We start from the raw sequence: 14031 nt of genomic DNA, 5'->3' as shown, positions 1-14031 counted from the left end.
AGCCTTTGCCATGAGACTCTAAATTTAGCTCAGGTGCATCCTGTTTCCACTGATCATCCTTGAGATGTTTCTACAACTTGGTAAATTCAATTGATTGGACATGATTTGGAAAGGCACAAACCTGTCTATACAAGGTCCCACAGTTGACACTGCATGTCAAAGCAAAAACCAAGCCATGAGGTCGAAGGAATTGTCCGTAGCGCTCCGAGGCAGGATTGTGTCGAGGTTGTGTTTTTGGCAGCATTGAAGGTCCCCAAGAACACAGTGGCTTCCATCATTCTTAAAGTTTGGAACCACCAAGACTCGTCCTAGAGCTGGCTGCCCGGCCAAACTGAGCAATCGGGGGGAGAAGGGCCTTGGTCAGGGAGGTGACCAAGAACCCGATGGTCACGCTGACAGAGCTCCAGTGTCCTTCTGTGGAGATAGGATAACCTTCCAGAAGGACAACCAAACTCTGCATTCCACAGTAAGAACATCATACCAAAGGTCAAGCATGGTAGTGGTGGTGTGATGGTTTGGGGATGCTTTGCTGCCTCAGGACCTGGACGACTTGCCTTAATAGAAGGAACCATGAATTCTGCTCTGTATCAGAGAATTCTACAGGAGAATGTCAGACCATCCGTCTGTGAGCTGAAGCTGAAGCGCAGCTGGGTCATGCAGCAAGACAATGATCCAAAACACACAATCAAGTCTACATGAAAATTGCTCAAAAGCAACAAATTGGATGTTTTGGAATGGCCTAGTCAAAGTCCAGACCTAATCCCAATTGAGATGTTGTGGCAGGACTTGAAACGAGCAGTTCATGCTTGAAAACCCACACGTCATTGAGTTAAAGCAGTTCTGCATGGAAGAGTGGGCCAAAATTCCTCCACAGCGACGTGAGAGACTGATCAACAACTACAGGAAGCATTTGGTTGGAGACATTGCAGCTAAAGGTGGCACAACCAGTTATTGAGTGTAAGGGGGCAATTACTTTTTCACACAGGGGAATTGGGTGTTGCATAACTTTGTTTATGAAATAAATATGTAATTGTTGTGTTATTTGTTCACTTATGTTCCCTTTATCTAATATTAGGTTTTGGTTGAAGGTCTGATAACATTCAGTATCACAAATATGCAAAAGTAGAGAAAATTAGAAAGGGGGCAAATACTTTTTCATAGCACTGTATGTATACAGATTGTGTGTAGGTCAGTCTCACACTGTAATCTTCTCTTTGTGCCAGACCGGTTCAAACGCCTTCCGTTTAATTTTTCTGGATTTATTTGTATTATTTTTACTGCTCTCTAGGGTTATTATTATTGCTTGGATAACCTTATTTACTATTATGTATTGCTTTCTTTTCATTCTTTATGAGGTATAGGATAGTATGGTGCTGGTACATTTGTGTAACGTGTTCCAAGTGCCCTGGAGTGTGACTCTGTCCCTTGATGTCCCCCTCCCAGACGTCTTCTGGACACTGAGGATGAGCTCAGTGACATCCAGGCGGACTCTGTGCCCATGGAGGTGCGTGATTGGCTGGCCTCGACCTTCACCAGGAAGATGGGTGTGGTCAGGAGGCGACCCGAGGAGAAACCACGATTCAGGAGCATCGTCCATGCCGTGCAGGCTGGCATCTTCGTCGAGAGGTACACACACATGTTTGTTTTACTGTCCTTGTGGGGACGAAATAATTGATTCCCATTCAAAATCCTGTTTTCCTTAACTTAACCTTAAACCCCATAAACCTACTGTAACTTGTAGCCCTAATAGTAACTCTAACCCCTAAGCCTAAAATAGCCCTTTTCCTTGTTTTACTATTCCTTGTGGGGACTTCTGGTCCCCACAAGGATAGTAAAACCAAACACACACACAAACACACGCTCTCTTCTTCGTTGAGAGGTTGTACTTTCATGAGGCATGGGAAAATAAACCTATAAGAGAATTACAGTAGGATATTTATATTGATAAGTATACAGAGACATGTAAGTACAGATAAGTACAAAAACAACATACCATCAAACCATCAACACTTTATTAGAAGCTCCTATGAATTGCTTCAGAGGTAGTGTTGTTTCTTAAAAGGAAAACACAACTGTCATTCTGCCTTTTAACAGAAAATGGTTATTATTAAAAACCTGCTTATTTCCACTAAGTGGGCACAAACATAAATGGTGGCTTTTAGCTGTAGTGTTGCTCTTAGAAGGAAAGAATAACTGACATTCTGCCAGTCAATAGATATGGACATTAGTGAAATGTGCATACTCTTTCTTGAGCATAACTGCCTACTTACAGTGGGCACCAACATGAATATATAAACATAATATTCAGCAAAGTGTCTCAATCTCCTTAAGAGCTGCTGCTAGGGCCTGTGTCTCACTCTTATTCCCATGGCAACTACCAGGCTATTTCAATGTGCCATAGACACCTGTTGGAAACAATCCTCTATCTTTATCTCCTGGAGCTGAATATTACAAAATGAAAGCCACAATGCAGGTATTTGAGATTTCATGCTCGGTTCGACAGTTGGAATTTGTATTTCTTAGTTTATTTCTCAAATTAGTCAAACTTAATAGGTTAATGCTTAATGCGTTTTGATGGTTTCTTCTTTAGTGGCCAACAGTATAATTTGAGTTATAAAATGTGTGTTGTAATTCCATATGTTAAGAATGTTGTAAGATCTGTCCGTCAGACAGTATGGTCTCTTCAGCCCAGATTCTCCTGTGAAAAACAGGTCTATGATTTCAAAAATTCTCAGAGAAGAGGAGAGAGGAGAATACAGTCAATACCCAGCATGCCAGATTCCTCTTCTTCTTCTTTATTATGAACTACACGTAGGTTGAGTTCCAAATTGTACCCTGTTCCCTATATAGTGCACTACTTTTGACCAAGGCCCATAGAGAATAAGGTGCCATTTGGGACACAACCCTCTTCTCTTTAATTAGCTTGGCTGGGTTCAGACATGTCGCACCTTTCTTTGTTGCTGTTTCCAAAGCCCAAATACAGTCTTTCTTTGGCGTTATTTAACAGCCCTGTCTCATCCCTCCTCCTCACCCCTTTCAACACTTTAGATTTTTAAAATGTAACTACTGTTGATCCCACCGTTACTGGTTATTGTTGAAAACTGAGGTATTGTGGCTTTATGAGACTGTAGCATTTTTATACCGTAATGGGTAGTATACAATTGAAATCATCAGCCATTGTTTGTTGTCCCTGTGTGTACAGTTTTCTATGTATACAAAGTAAATGTATAGGAGCTGCCACAGCAGGCAAAACTGACTGAAATGAAATATTTACAACCACTAATCATTCGAACATTGTTTCAACCCGATTTGCCCGCTGGGCATATTGCAGTTCTATTGTCTAACCACCTAATGATTGTGTATCTGTCTTCAGGATGTACAGACGGACGTCTAACATGGCTGGGCTGACGTACCCTCCAGCTGCCATCACTACTCTGAAGGTGCTTGATTCATCATATTACCATTATTATGCCTACTATACCGCAGGGGTAGGCAAGCCGATTTTTGTCAGAGCAGATGGTCGGGGGCTGAAGTATAATTCTAATCACATTTTGTACACTACAAATTTACCATGAGTAAGCCCAAGAAGAGATTGAATTTTTAAATAACAATCATTTCATACCTTGATTACATTGAGACATGATCACGTCTTTCACTTTATATGTGGGCATATTTGGGAACAGATTTCCTCAATTACAATGATTTTAGCTGAATTCCTGGTGATTTTATATAATTTTTTGAGATGGGAATGATGACATTTTAAAACATTACAGGGATAATAAACTGTGTCATATCATTCATAATGATTACAGAATACAGGCTTTATTACAGCTGTACAAGATGTACCTGACTTTACAGCTGTTTAGACTTTATCATAACATCATCCTATTCTGACATCCATAGAGATGATGTCAGAATGTGTTATTGTGTATAAGTAATATGTTTTATTTTATAGAACCCAATGTGTGTTCTATTTAATTATTTGCTGTCATCATCCCTGACATCATCTGATTGTTTACAGGATGTAGATAACTGGTCCTTTGATGTGTTTGCGCTCCACGAGGCCAGCAGTGAACACGCATTAAAGTTCCTGGTGTACGAACTCCTCACCCGCTATGATCTGATCAATCGCTTCAGGGTTAGTCTCTCTTCAGTCTCTCTCTTGAACGTTAACATCAGGGTGTGTGTGTGTGTGAGTGCATCTATCTGTGTGTGTGTGAGCGATTGAACCGAGGTTTTGTAAACTTTTAAACCAGTAATTCTGAAAGTAGCGCTCAAGAGCCAAAAAGGGTCCCTGAAATGTGGGTATGTGCATGTGTCTGTTTGTGCATGCATGTGTGAGTGTGTTGGTATCGTGTGTGTGTGTGTGTGTTTGTGAGTGCATGCGTGCGTTGGTATCGTGTGTGCGTGTGTGTGTTTGTGAGTGCATGCGTGCGTTGGTATCGTGTGTGTGTGCATGTCTCTCTCAGTCCTCTGTTCTACACCACAGGCCTCTGGGTGCCTCATGAAGACATGGTTTAACACTCCAACCTGACACTGTTCTGTTCTCTGTTCTCATCTCTGTTTGGTTTTAGATGAGAGATTGTACATGTCCTCTGTTAGATGAGTGGTGAGAATATCACCAACACTAACTGTTACTGTGCTTTGATCCCAATGTGAGGATGATCTTTTAATATGATCATATGGTTGGACTTTACTTGAACCCTCTTTCATAACGGCTACATAACACTACATAAACCTACATGACACTACATGACATAACTAAGAGCAGGGCCCAGAACACACAGCAGGGCCTGAGACACACAGTAATCTTATGTAGCCGTAATGTGTTACAGATCATACAACAGTGGCCCTCTATTCCAAGTCATATTGTTTGTAGCCCCACCTTCCAAGTGAATCCATCAATACCCGATCAAGACATATTTACATCTCTGTCACTTCAGCCCTGTCACCTACAGATAGTCACCTATAGATAGGTCATGTTGCACTGCTCAGACGTTGCTAGCATCAAACAATAGTTAATCGACTGTGCCGTCGAGCACCAGATTGCTATAACATATGATGTGGTTAGCTGATACGTAAAATACCTATCCAGGTGTTGTAAGATCTGGCATGTGTCAGCTACGTCTGAGCAGGGGAACAGGACCATTGTCACCCATATATAGTCACCTATAGATAGTCACCTATAGATAGTCACCCATATATAGTCACCTATAGATAGTCACCTATAGATAGTCACCTACAGATAGTCACCTATAGATAGTCACCTATAGATAGTCACCTACAGATAGTCACCTATAGATAGTCACCTACAGATAGTCACCTATATATAGTCACCTATAGATAGTCACCTATAGATAGTCACCTATAGATAGTCACCTACAGATAGTCACCTACTGTATATATATATATATATATATATATATATATATATATATTCACTTACTGTATATATAGTCATCCATATATAGTCACCTACAGATAGTCACCTATAGATAGTCACCTACAGATAGTAACCTACAGATAGTCACCTATAGATAGTCACCTACAGATAGTAACCTACAGATAGTCACCAAATATAGTAACCTACAGATAGTAACCTACAGATAGTCACCTATATATTGTCACCTACAGATAGTCACCTACAGATAGTCACCTACAGATAGTCACCTATAGATAGTCACCTATAGATAGTCACCTACAGATAGTCACCTACAGATAGTCACCTATAGATAGTCACCTATAGATAGTCACCTACAGATAGTCACGTGTGGGTTGTGTACTTCACAGCCATACTGTCATACTGTTCCTAGAATTCAATGTGACAGTTAGGCTTTAAATGGACATTAAAATATCTGGAGGAGCTCAGCTCTTTCATTGTGAATGTGAACGTGTGTAATGCATGATGCTCATATTTGGATTTAGGAAGAGTAGTGTTCTGGGCCATGCTCTGCTCTTAGTCTGATTAAACAATAGGAGTTAAGCTTGCACACAAGCAACAGTACATGTACACGAAGCCCCCACACGTGTATCTCTTTATCTCTCCAGCTTCATTGTAGGAAAGATAACTCCAGCACACATAACAATTTGGACAATAAACAATGTGCAGATGTAATCCAATATATTGCAGGAGTGTGCAGAAGTTATCTTTTCTGTAATGAAGTCTGCTCTGGGGATGTAATTCCCTGCACTATAAATTTGAAAAGTATAGTGATGTGTGTGATAACATTTCACTTCTGTCGCTCCAGTTGCCTGGAACTCACTGTGTTAGTGGTTGTCTGTGGTGAAACTGGCCCTCCCTGACCCAGCACGGAGCCCTTCACCTTCCTGTTGTTCATCTAGCTGAAACTTTGAGCTCTGGCTTCAGTTTCTGTCTTTTTAAAATGGTGATCTTTGATTAAAAGGCAGAACATACTTGATTTTTGAAATAATTTTTGGGGGGAGTGTGTCCCATCCTTATCATTTATCAGGCAGGCCTAACCTCCCTGTTCTTCCCCAGATTCCAGTGTCATCTCTGGTGTATTAACCTCCCTGTTCTAACCCAGATCCCAGTGTCATCTCTGGTGTCTTAACCCCCCTGTTCTAACCCAGATACCAGTGTCATCTCTGGTGTCTTAACCCCCCTGTTCTAACCCAGATACCAGTGTCATCTCTGGTGTCTTAACCTCCCTGTTCTTCACCAGATTCCAGTGTCATCTCTAGTGTCTTAACCTCCCTGTTCTAACCCAGATACCAGTGTCATCTCTGGTGTCTTAACCCCCCTGTTCTAACCCAGATACCAGTGTAATCTCTGGTGTCTTAACCTCCCTGTTCTTCACCAGATTCCAGTGTCATCTCTAGTGTCTTAACCTCCCTGTTCTAACCCAGATACCAGTGTCATCTCTGGTGTCTTAACCTCCCTGTTCTAACCCAGATACCAGTGTCATCTCTGGTGTCTTAACCTCCCTGTTCTAACCCAGATACCAGTGTCATCTCTGGTGTCTTAACCTCCCCTGTTCTAACCCAGATACCAGTGTCATCTCTGGTGTCATTCGTAGAGGCTCTAGAGGTAGGCTACAGCAAACACAGAAACCCCTACCACAACCTGATCCACGCTGCTGACGTCACACAGACAGCACACTATCTGATGCTCCACACTGGCATTATGGTGAGTCTCTCACACACACACGTTTGTGCAATGAATTGTCCCCCAGCAACATAGACAGATCAAAGGACAGGTTCTGATTGTGTTTCTTGTTACAATCTCTCTCTCACTCACAGCACTGGCTCACTGAACTGGACATCCTAGCCATGGTGTTTGCTGCAGCTATCCATGACTTTGAACACACTGGGACAACCAACAACTTTCACATTCAGACCAGGTGTGTGTGTCCGTATTCTACTGTCAGTAGATCTTTTCATTCCTGAAGTTTGACACAACAACCCTTAGCTAATGCTGACCAGACCACACGCGCGCATGTTGATTTTGTCTACCCACACCAGACGCGATCAGGACACACACTTTGAAATATCAAAACAAACTCTGAACCAACTATATTAACTTCGGGATAGGTCGAAAACCATTAAACATGTATGGCAATTTAGCTAGCTAGCTTGCTGTTGCTAGCTAATTTGTCCTGGGATATAAACATTGGGTTGTTATTTTACCTGAAATGCGCAAGGTCCTCTACTCTGACAATTAATCCACAGATAAAAGGATAAACCGAGTGAGTTTCTAGTTCTCTCCTCCTTCAGGCTTCTTCTTCTTCTTTGGAATTTATATGGCAGTTGGCAACCAACTTTATGGTGCATTACTACAACCAACTGGACTGGAGCGTAGACATCAGTTCATCTTTCAATCACCCACGTGGGTAGATGCTCCTAAAAACCAATGAGGAGATGGGAGAGGCAGGACTTGCAGCGTGTTGAGCGTCACAAATAGAACTGAGTTCTATTTTAGCGCCTGGCCACGCAGACGCTCGTTGACGCACATGAACAGTGTGGGTGCAATAATTGAATAACATGTATGTGTACATTTATTTTGCAACACGAGCGGTGTGGTCAGCATGTTAACTACTGTACCACTGGTGATCGACCTTATAGACTGAGTGATAACTCAACAATAATTATTTATTGTAATTTCCATTCATTCCATTTGATTCCATCCTACCAATACCAATGTTAAACTGAAGATGTCCCTGTATTGTACTTTTAGTACATCACTTGCCTCCCAGACAGACAGACAGACTCTGTATTGCTCTGACCCTGACTAATGAATGCCAATGGTAAAGGCACCCATTTAAAGAATCCATTAAAGTGAAGTGTACAATAAGAATACTCAATATTGCAGCATTGACCTCAGTGATAAGGGATAGCAACAAAAGAGAGAGTGAGCGTGAGCGTGAAAGAGAGAGAGAGCGATTAAACCCTTCATTTAGTTTAAACCTCTGCATGGCTTTCTAGTCTAATAACAATTGATCAGAAAGGCCTCTGGTGTGTTAGACGTGAGGGTTGTTGTGTGGTGAGATGGAAAATGAAGGTATTGTTCAAACTCCCCCTCTGTGATTATGTGTTCTAATCTCCAGACTGAAATGAGGTTTCTCAACAGGAAAATCTGGAATTCTCAAATCGCTACCATCTCAAATCGCTACCATCGCTATCGTATCATAATCACTATCGTCATTTCAAACCTGGTTGGAATTAAAGTCGCTTCAACCTGGGTACTGTTTCCATACAAGTTGGCTACCTGGTAAAGTAATCCAGCCTGGGAAGCCCCATGTGGCACAATGAATAATCACACCTTCTCTTCCCTTTCTTCTGCTCCTTCTCTTCCTCTATCCAGGTCAGAGGTGGCCATCCTGTACAACGACCGGTCAGTCCTGGAGAACCACCATGTCAGTGCTGCCTACAGACTTATGCAAGAAGATGAGATGAACATACTGGTCAACCTGTCAAAAGATGACTGGCGGTGAGTTAAGAAAGACTGCTCACATCCTCAGTCTTTGGGGTTTTAGGCTGGGTTTCTGTACTTTGTGACAACTGCTGATGTAAAAAGGGCTTTATAAAATGCATTTGATTAATTGATTGAGATCAACACTTCAAAGAACACAGGGGCTAGAACTGTAACATAACCTGGATACTTAGCCTTGATTCTAGGTTTGGATACGAATGTAGTGTGGTGTATGTCAATGCAAGACTATTATAAAACCTGGATGATAGATAGAATATGTCACATTCAATCAAACTACATGATCAAAAGTATGTGTACACCTGCTCATCGAACATCTAATTCCAAAATCATGGGCATTAATATGGAGTTGGTCCCCCTTTTGCTGCTATAACAGCCTCCACTCTTCTGGGAAGGCTTTCCACTAGATGTTGGAACATTGCTGCGGGGACTTGCTTCCATTCAGCCACAAGAACATTAGTGAGGTCAGGCACCGCTGTTGAGCGATTAGGCCTGGCTCGCAGTTGGCGTTCCAATTCATCCCAAAGGTGTTCAATGGGGTTGAGGTCAGGGCTCTGTGCAGGCCAGTCAAGATCTCGACAAACCATTTCTGTATGGACCTCACTTTGTGCACGGGGCATTGTCATGCTGCAACAGGGAAGGGCCTTCCCCAAACTGTTGCCACAAAGTTAGAAGCACAGAATTGACTAGAATGTCATTGTATGCTGTAGCGTTAAGATTTTCCTTCGCTGGAACTATGGCACCTAGCCTGAACCATGAAAAACAACCCCAGACCATTATTCCTCCTCCACCAAACTTTACAGTTGGCACAATGCATTCGAGCAGGTAGCGTTCTCCTGGCATCCGTCAAACCCAGATTCGTCCATCGAACTGCCAGATGGTGAAGCGTGATTCACTGCTCCAGAGTCCAATGGGGCGAGCTTTACACCACTCCAGCCAACGCTTGGCATTCACATGGTGATCTTAGGCTTGTGTACGGCTGCTCGGCCATGGAAACCCATTTCATGAAGCTCCCAACGAGCAGTTCTTGTGCTGACGTTGCTTCCAGAGGCCGTTTGGAACTCGGTAGTGAATGTTGCAACCGAGACAGACGATTTTTACGCACTACACGCTTCAGCACTCAGTGGTCCCGTTCTGTGAGCTTGTGTGGCCTACCACTTTGCGTCTGAGCCATTGTTGCGCCTAGACGTTTCCACTTCACAATAACAGCACTTACAGTTGACCGGGGCAGCTCTAGCAGGGCAGAAATTTGACGAACTGACTTGTTGGAAAGGGAGCATCCTATGACGGTGCCACGTTGAAAGTCACTGAGCTCTTCAGTAACGCCATTCTAATGCCAATGTTTCTATGGAGATTGCATGGCTGTGTGCTCGATTTTATACACCTGTCAGCAGCGGGTGTGGCTGAAATAGCCGAATTCACTCATTTGAAGGGGTGTCCACATACTTTTGGTCATGTAATGTATGACCTTTATATGGCACATCTGCCCTGGCCGACTCAGCAAGTAGAGCTCTTGAGGGAGTTATAGGAAAAACAAAAACACTCAAAGATATTGGTTATGCCAGCCTAAAACCCCAAAGAGCAAGCGATGCAGATGTATAAGCACGGTGGCTAGGAAAAACTCCCTAGAAATACAGGAACCTAGGAAGAAACCTGGAGAGAAACCAGGCTCTGAGGGGTGGTTAGTCATCTTCCGGCTGTGATTCAGTGATTATGGAAAGTCCCACAGCTCACCCCGATCAGTAGGTACTGTATGAAAATGATATGCTAATGACTGAGGTTTGTCGGAAGAAGCGGTGCAAGACATCACACTGTGTTCTTGTCCTGGAGAATGCAAGAACAGCTGGAGTGGAGGCTAGGTGGAAACTGACCCTGTTCTCCTGTGTGTGTTTCCAGAGAGCTACGGATCCTGTTGATTGAGTACAGACATGTCCTGCCATTTTTCTTTAACCTAACTCTAACCTGTCTGTCTGTCAGAGAACTGCGGACCCTGGTGATTGAGATGGTGATGAGTACAGACATGTCCTGCCATTTCCAGCAGATCAAAACCATGAGGAATGCCCTGCAGCAGCCCGAGGGGTGAGTGGACTGTCTCAGGACCCTGACCTATGACCCCTGAACCCTTAGCCCTGACCCCTAAACCCTAACCTCTAACCCCAGCTCTCTGGACCATGCCTTTCATCTCAATCCTTTATGTGTCCCTGTATGATGTCCCTGTGAGTGTGTGTGTGTGTCCCTGTATGATGTCCCTGTGTGTGTGTGTGTGTGTGTGTGTGTGTGTGTGTGTGTGTGTGTGTGTGTGTGTGTGTGTGTGTGTGTGTGTGTGCGCGCGTCTGTCTGTCTGTCTTGAGTGTATCTGATGTACTGTTGTCTGTGTGGTTGATTGACAGAGTAGACCAGGCTAAAGCCCTACTGTATCTCTGATGCTGTCTGTCTGTCTGTCTGTCTGTCTGTCTTAGTGTATCAGTGTCTCAGTATTTGTGTTAGCTGATCTACTGTTGTTTCTACAGAGTAGACAAGGCTAAAGCCCTGTCTCTGATGCTGCATGCAGCTGACATCAGCCACCCAGCCAAGGCCTGGAAGCTGCACTACCGATGGACACAGGCCCTGATGGAGGAGTTCTTCAGACAGGTACAGTACAAACATAGTCCTACCTTACAGTCCCTGACAGATACTATGGGAGAGGGAAACTTGACCACTGTATTATGGATGTATCCCACTTCTGACACCTGTATTGCTAAGGATATGGGATACCATTCCAATAGCTTTAGGAATATATTCACTTGGATCAACTGGATATGTTACACAGAGCACTATGGGTATTGTAGTGAATCATGTTACATTATACAGTAGAGCCGCTCCTGCCCTTCTGCATTGATATGGTTATGAAGGCTGGTATTGTTGTTTCTTACAGGGCGATAAGGAGGTTGAGTTAGGGCTGCCATTCTCTCCTCTGTGTGATCGAAAAACGACCATGATTGCCCAGTCACAAATAGGTGAGCGTCACACCCTATTATTGTCCTCCCTGTGAGCTGTTTCATATAGCTCTGATGGGTTTGTGTCCTCAGACAGTCCATAGCTCAAATGCGCCGCCATGTGGACATTTGAGAAACTATCAGATATTTTTCCCTTGCTACGATAAAGCATGGGAATCTTCACTGTCTGTCATCATAAATTACATTTGCTGTAACATCACAGACAGTTTTTTCTCCTGTTTCTCTGAAAAGTACAATCATCAGTTTCTCTGTCTGTCTCCCAGGGTTCATTGACTTCATAGTAGAACCCACGTTCTCTGTGTTGGTGGACACGACAGAGAAGATCATTACACCTCTCATAGAGGATACCTTAAAGTCACACGACACTGGCGTCCGCAGGTCAAGGTGAGACACATTCCCAATATTATAAACTCTGGAAAATCACAGTTTTCGCAGCTTACAGTTTTCCCAGTTTAGCATGTCTGATGTATTCAAAATGCCTACCAGTATCACCAGTACCACTCACACTCAGAATTTCTCTATCTTCTATATCTATGGTCGATCTAAGCTGTGGAATAAGCAACCAAGTATAACTCCAGTGTTTTCTGTTCTATACAATATGTCCATATTAGGACAGCCTCACAAAGACTTGGTGTCAGAGTCATTCTGACTTACGGCGTCAACATATATTTGACAGAATGGACGTAATTTGACAGAGTTTCTGTTTTATGTTGCTTGTTGGTTCAGTTTGACAGGTAGTGGGTCGGTGACGGTGGTGGAGTCAGTCCAGAGACACAGTGGTCGAGGGTCCAGCCAGGGGGTTGACCAGGGGCTCACTACAGACTATAGCCTGACTGGCATCGACCTGAAACGGGTCAGACACACACTGGCAGAGGTCATCCAACACAACAAAGACCGATGGAAGGAGCTCTCTGTACAAGGTATAGTTGTCTTGTTGTTGTTGTTGTTGTTATTGTTGCTCTTCTTCTTCAGTCACCTGAATACCTATCCTTCTTTCAGTGTACTATGACATGACATTACATGTTCATTCCCTTTGCTTGTGTTATCTCGTTTCCTCAGAGTTGGCGAGGAAAGAGCGAGCTGAGTTGACTCCTGACCCAGAGGAGGAGTCCCTGATGAACACAGAGGTTACGTTGACTCACACCAGGCCTGAGAGACACAGCCAGGAGCTCCAATCAGAGCCATTCAATGAACTGATGAACAACACAAACAATAACTCTTCCCAGGAGGACTCAGAGCTGGACCACAGTCCTCACAGACCTCTGTCCATGTCTGAGGATAAAGAGACAACATCACCTGGTTCCATCTCTCCTGAACACCTACCATGGAACGGTAGGAATGTTAGCTAACGATATGATACGGTATAATATGATATGATACAATATGATATCATATGATACTATATACGATATGATATACGACACAATATACGATAGAATGTACAATACAACAATGCAACATAATGTAGTGGAATGTAACATAACGCAACACAACAAAATGCAATACAATACAACACAATACAAAACAGCACAATAGCACAGTGAAACCAACAGTCATGCCTTTTAACTATGCTGTTGTCCTGTCAGTAGGCTATAGCTATGTGGTATTTTTCTCGTCTCTATAATTGTATTGTCAGTCACGGCCATCTGTAACCAAATGTCGAAGAGATAGCTGCAGAGTGGAGGGTTGTCAAGGTTACAACTGAGTGATGCTGTGTTGTCATGGTAACTGTTGTTGCTTGCAGGAGAAGGCCCTGGGCCAGTCCTTGAGGAGGGGGAGGAGTCTCTTCAGAGCCCTTGATTTTGATAGGCTACCCAACAACGCTGCCACTTCCTGATTCAATAGGCATTATATTTGTTTGTTTTGTTTTTTTATTGTAAATTTGTTCTGATTGATTTTATTGTTATTTATTAAAGATAGGGGTCTTCATGCTCCACTTTGCACCGCAAGTAGTTTTTGTCTATTTTCATTCTGTCTTTATGAACTTCCTTCTCTTTCAGATGGGTCTGCACAGTACACACTCACTATATTAGACTGCAAGCGTGAGAATAGGACAATCACGATAGTGTTCTCTGTTGATCTCATGAG

The 14031-nt window shown here is 43.1% G+C and overlaps 1 protein-coding gene across 2 annotated transcripts in view; it reads left to right on the top strand.

Annotated features, from left to right (window-relative positions):
- Window positions 1-13892, top strand: part of LOC121554949 (calcium/calmodulin-dependent 3',5'-cyclic nucleotide phosphodiesterase 1A-like) — a 97354-nt gene extending 83462 nt beyond the window's left edge. For both annotated transcript variants that reach the window (XM_041868657.2, XM_041868658.2), the window contains 13 exons: window positions 1444-1626; window positions 3374-3440; window positions 4022-4138; window positions 7007-7147; window positions 7261-7361; window positions 8822-8947; window positions 10925-11026; window positions 11458-11578; window positions 11862-11943; window positions 12207-12327; window positions 12670-12863; window positions 13003-13275; window positions 13688-13892. In XM_041868657.2, the coding sequence (XP_041724591.2) occupies window positions 1444-1626; window positions 3374-3440; window positions 4022-4138; window positions 7007-7147; window positions 7261-7361; window positions 8822-8947; window positions 10925-11026; window positions 11458-11578; window positions 11862-11943; window positions 12207-12327; window positions 12670-12863; window positions 13003-13275; window positions 13688-13743 (1684 nt within the window). In that variant the 3' untranslated portion in view covers window positions 13744-13892. The remainder of the gene's footprint in view (window positions 1-1443; window positions 1627-3373; window positions 3441-4021; window positions 4139-7006; window positions 7148-7260; window positions 7362-8821; window positions 8948-10924; window positions 11027-11457; window positions 11579-11861; window positions 11944-12206; window positions 12328-12669; window positions 12864-13002; window positions 13276-13687) is intronic.
- The last annotated feature ends 139 nt before the right edge of the window (window positions 13893-14031 follow it).

This window comes from Coregonus clupeaformis, chromosome 40, assembly GCF_020615455.1.
Source record: "Coregonus clupeaformis isolate EN_2021a chromosome 40, ASM2061545v1, whole genome shotgun sequence".
Classification (NCBI taxonomy): Eukaryota; Metazoa; Chordata; class Actinopteri; order Salmoniformes; family Salmonidae; genus Coregonus; species Coregonus clupeaformis.
The sequence above is the reverse complement of the archived record's forward strand: the minus strand, read 5'-3'. Positions and strand labels throughout refer to the sequence as shown.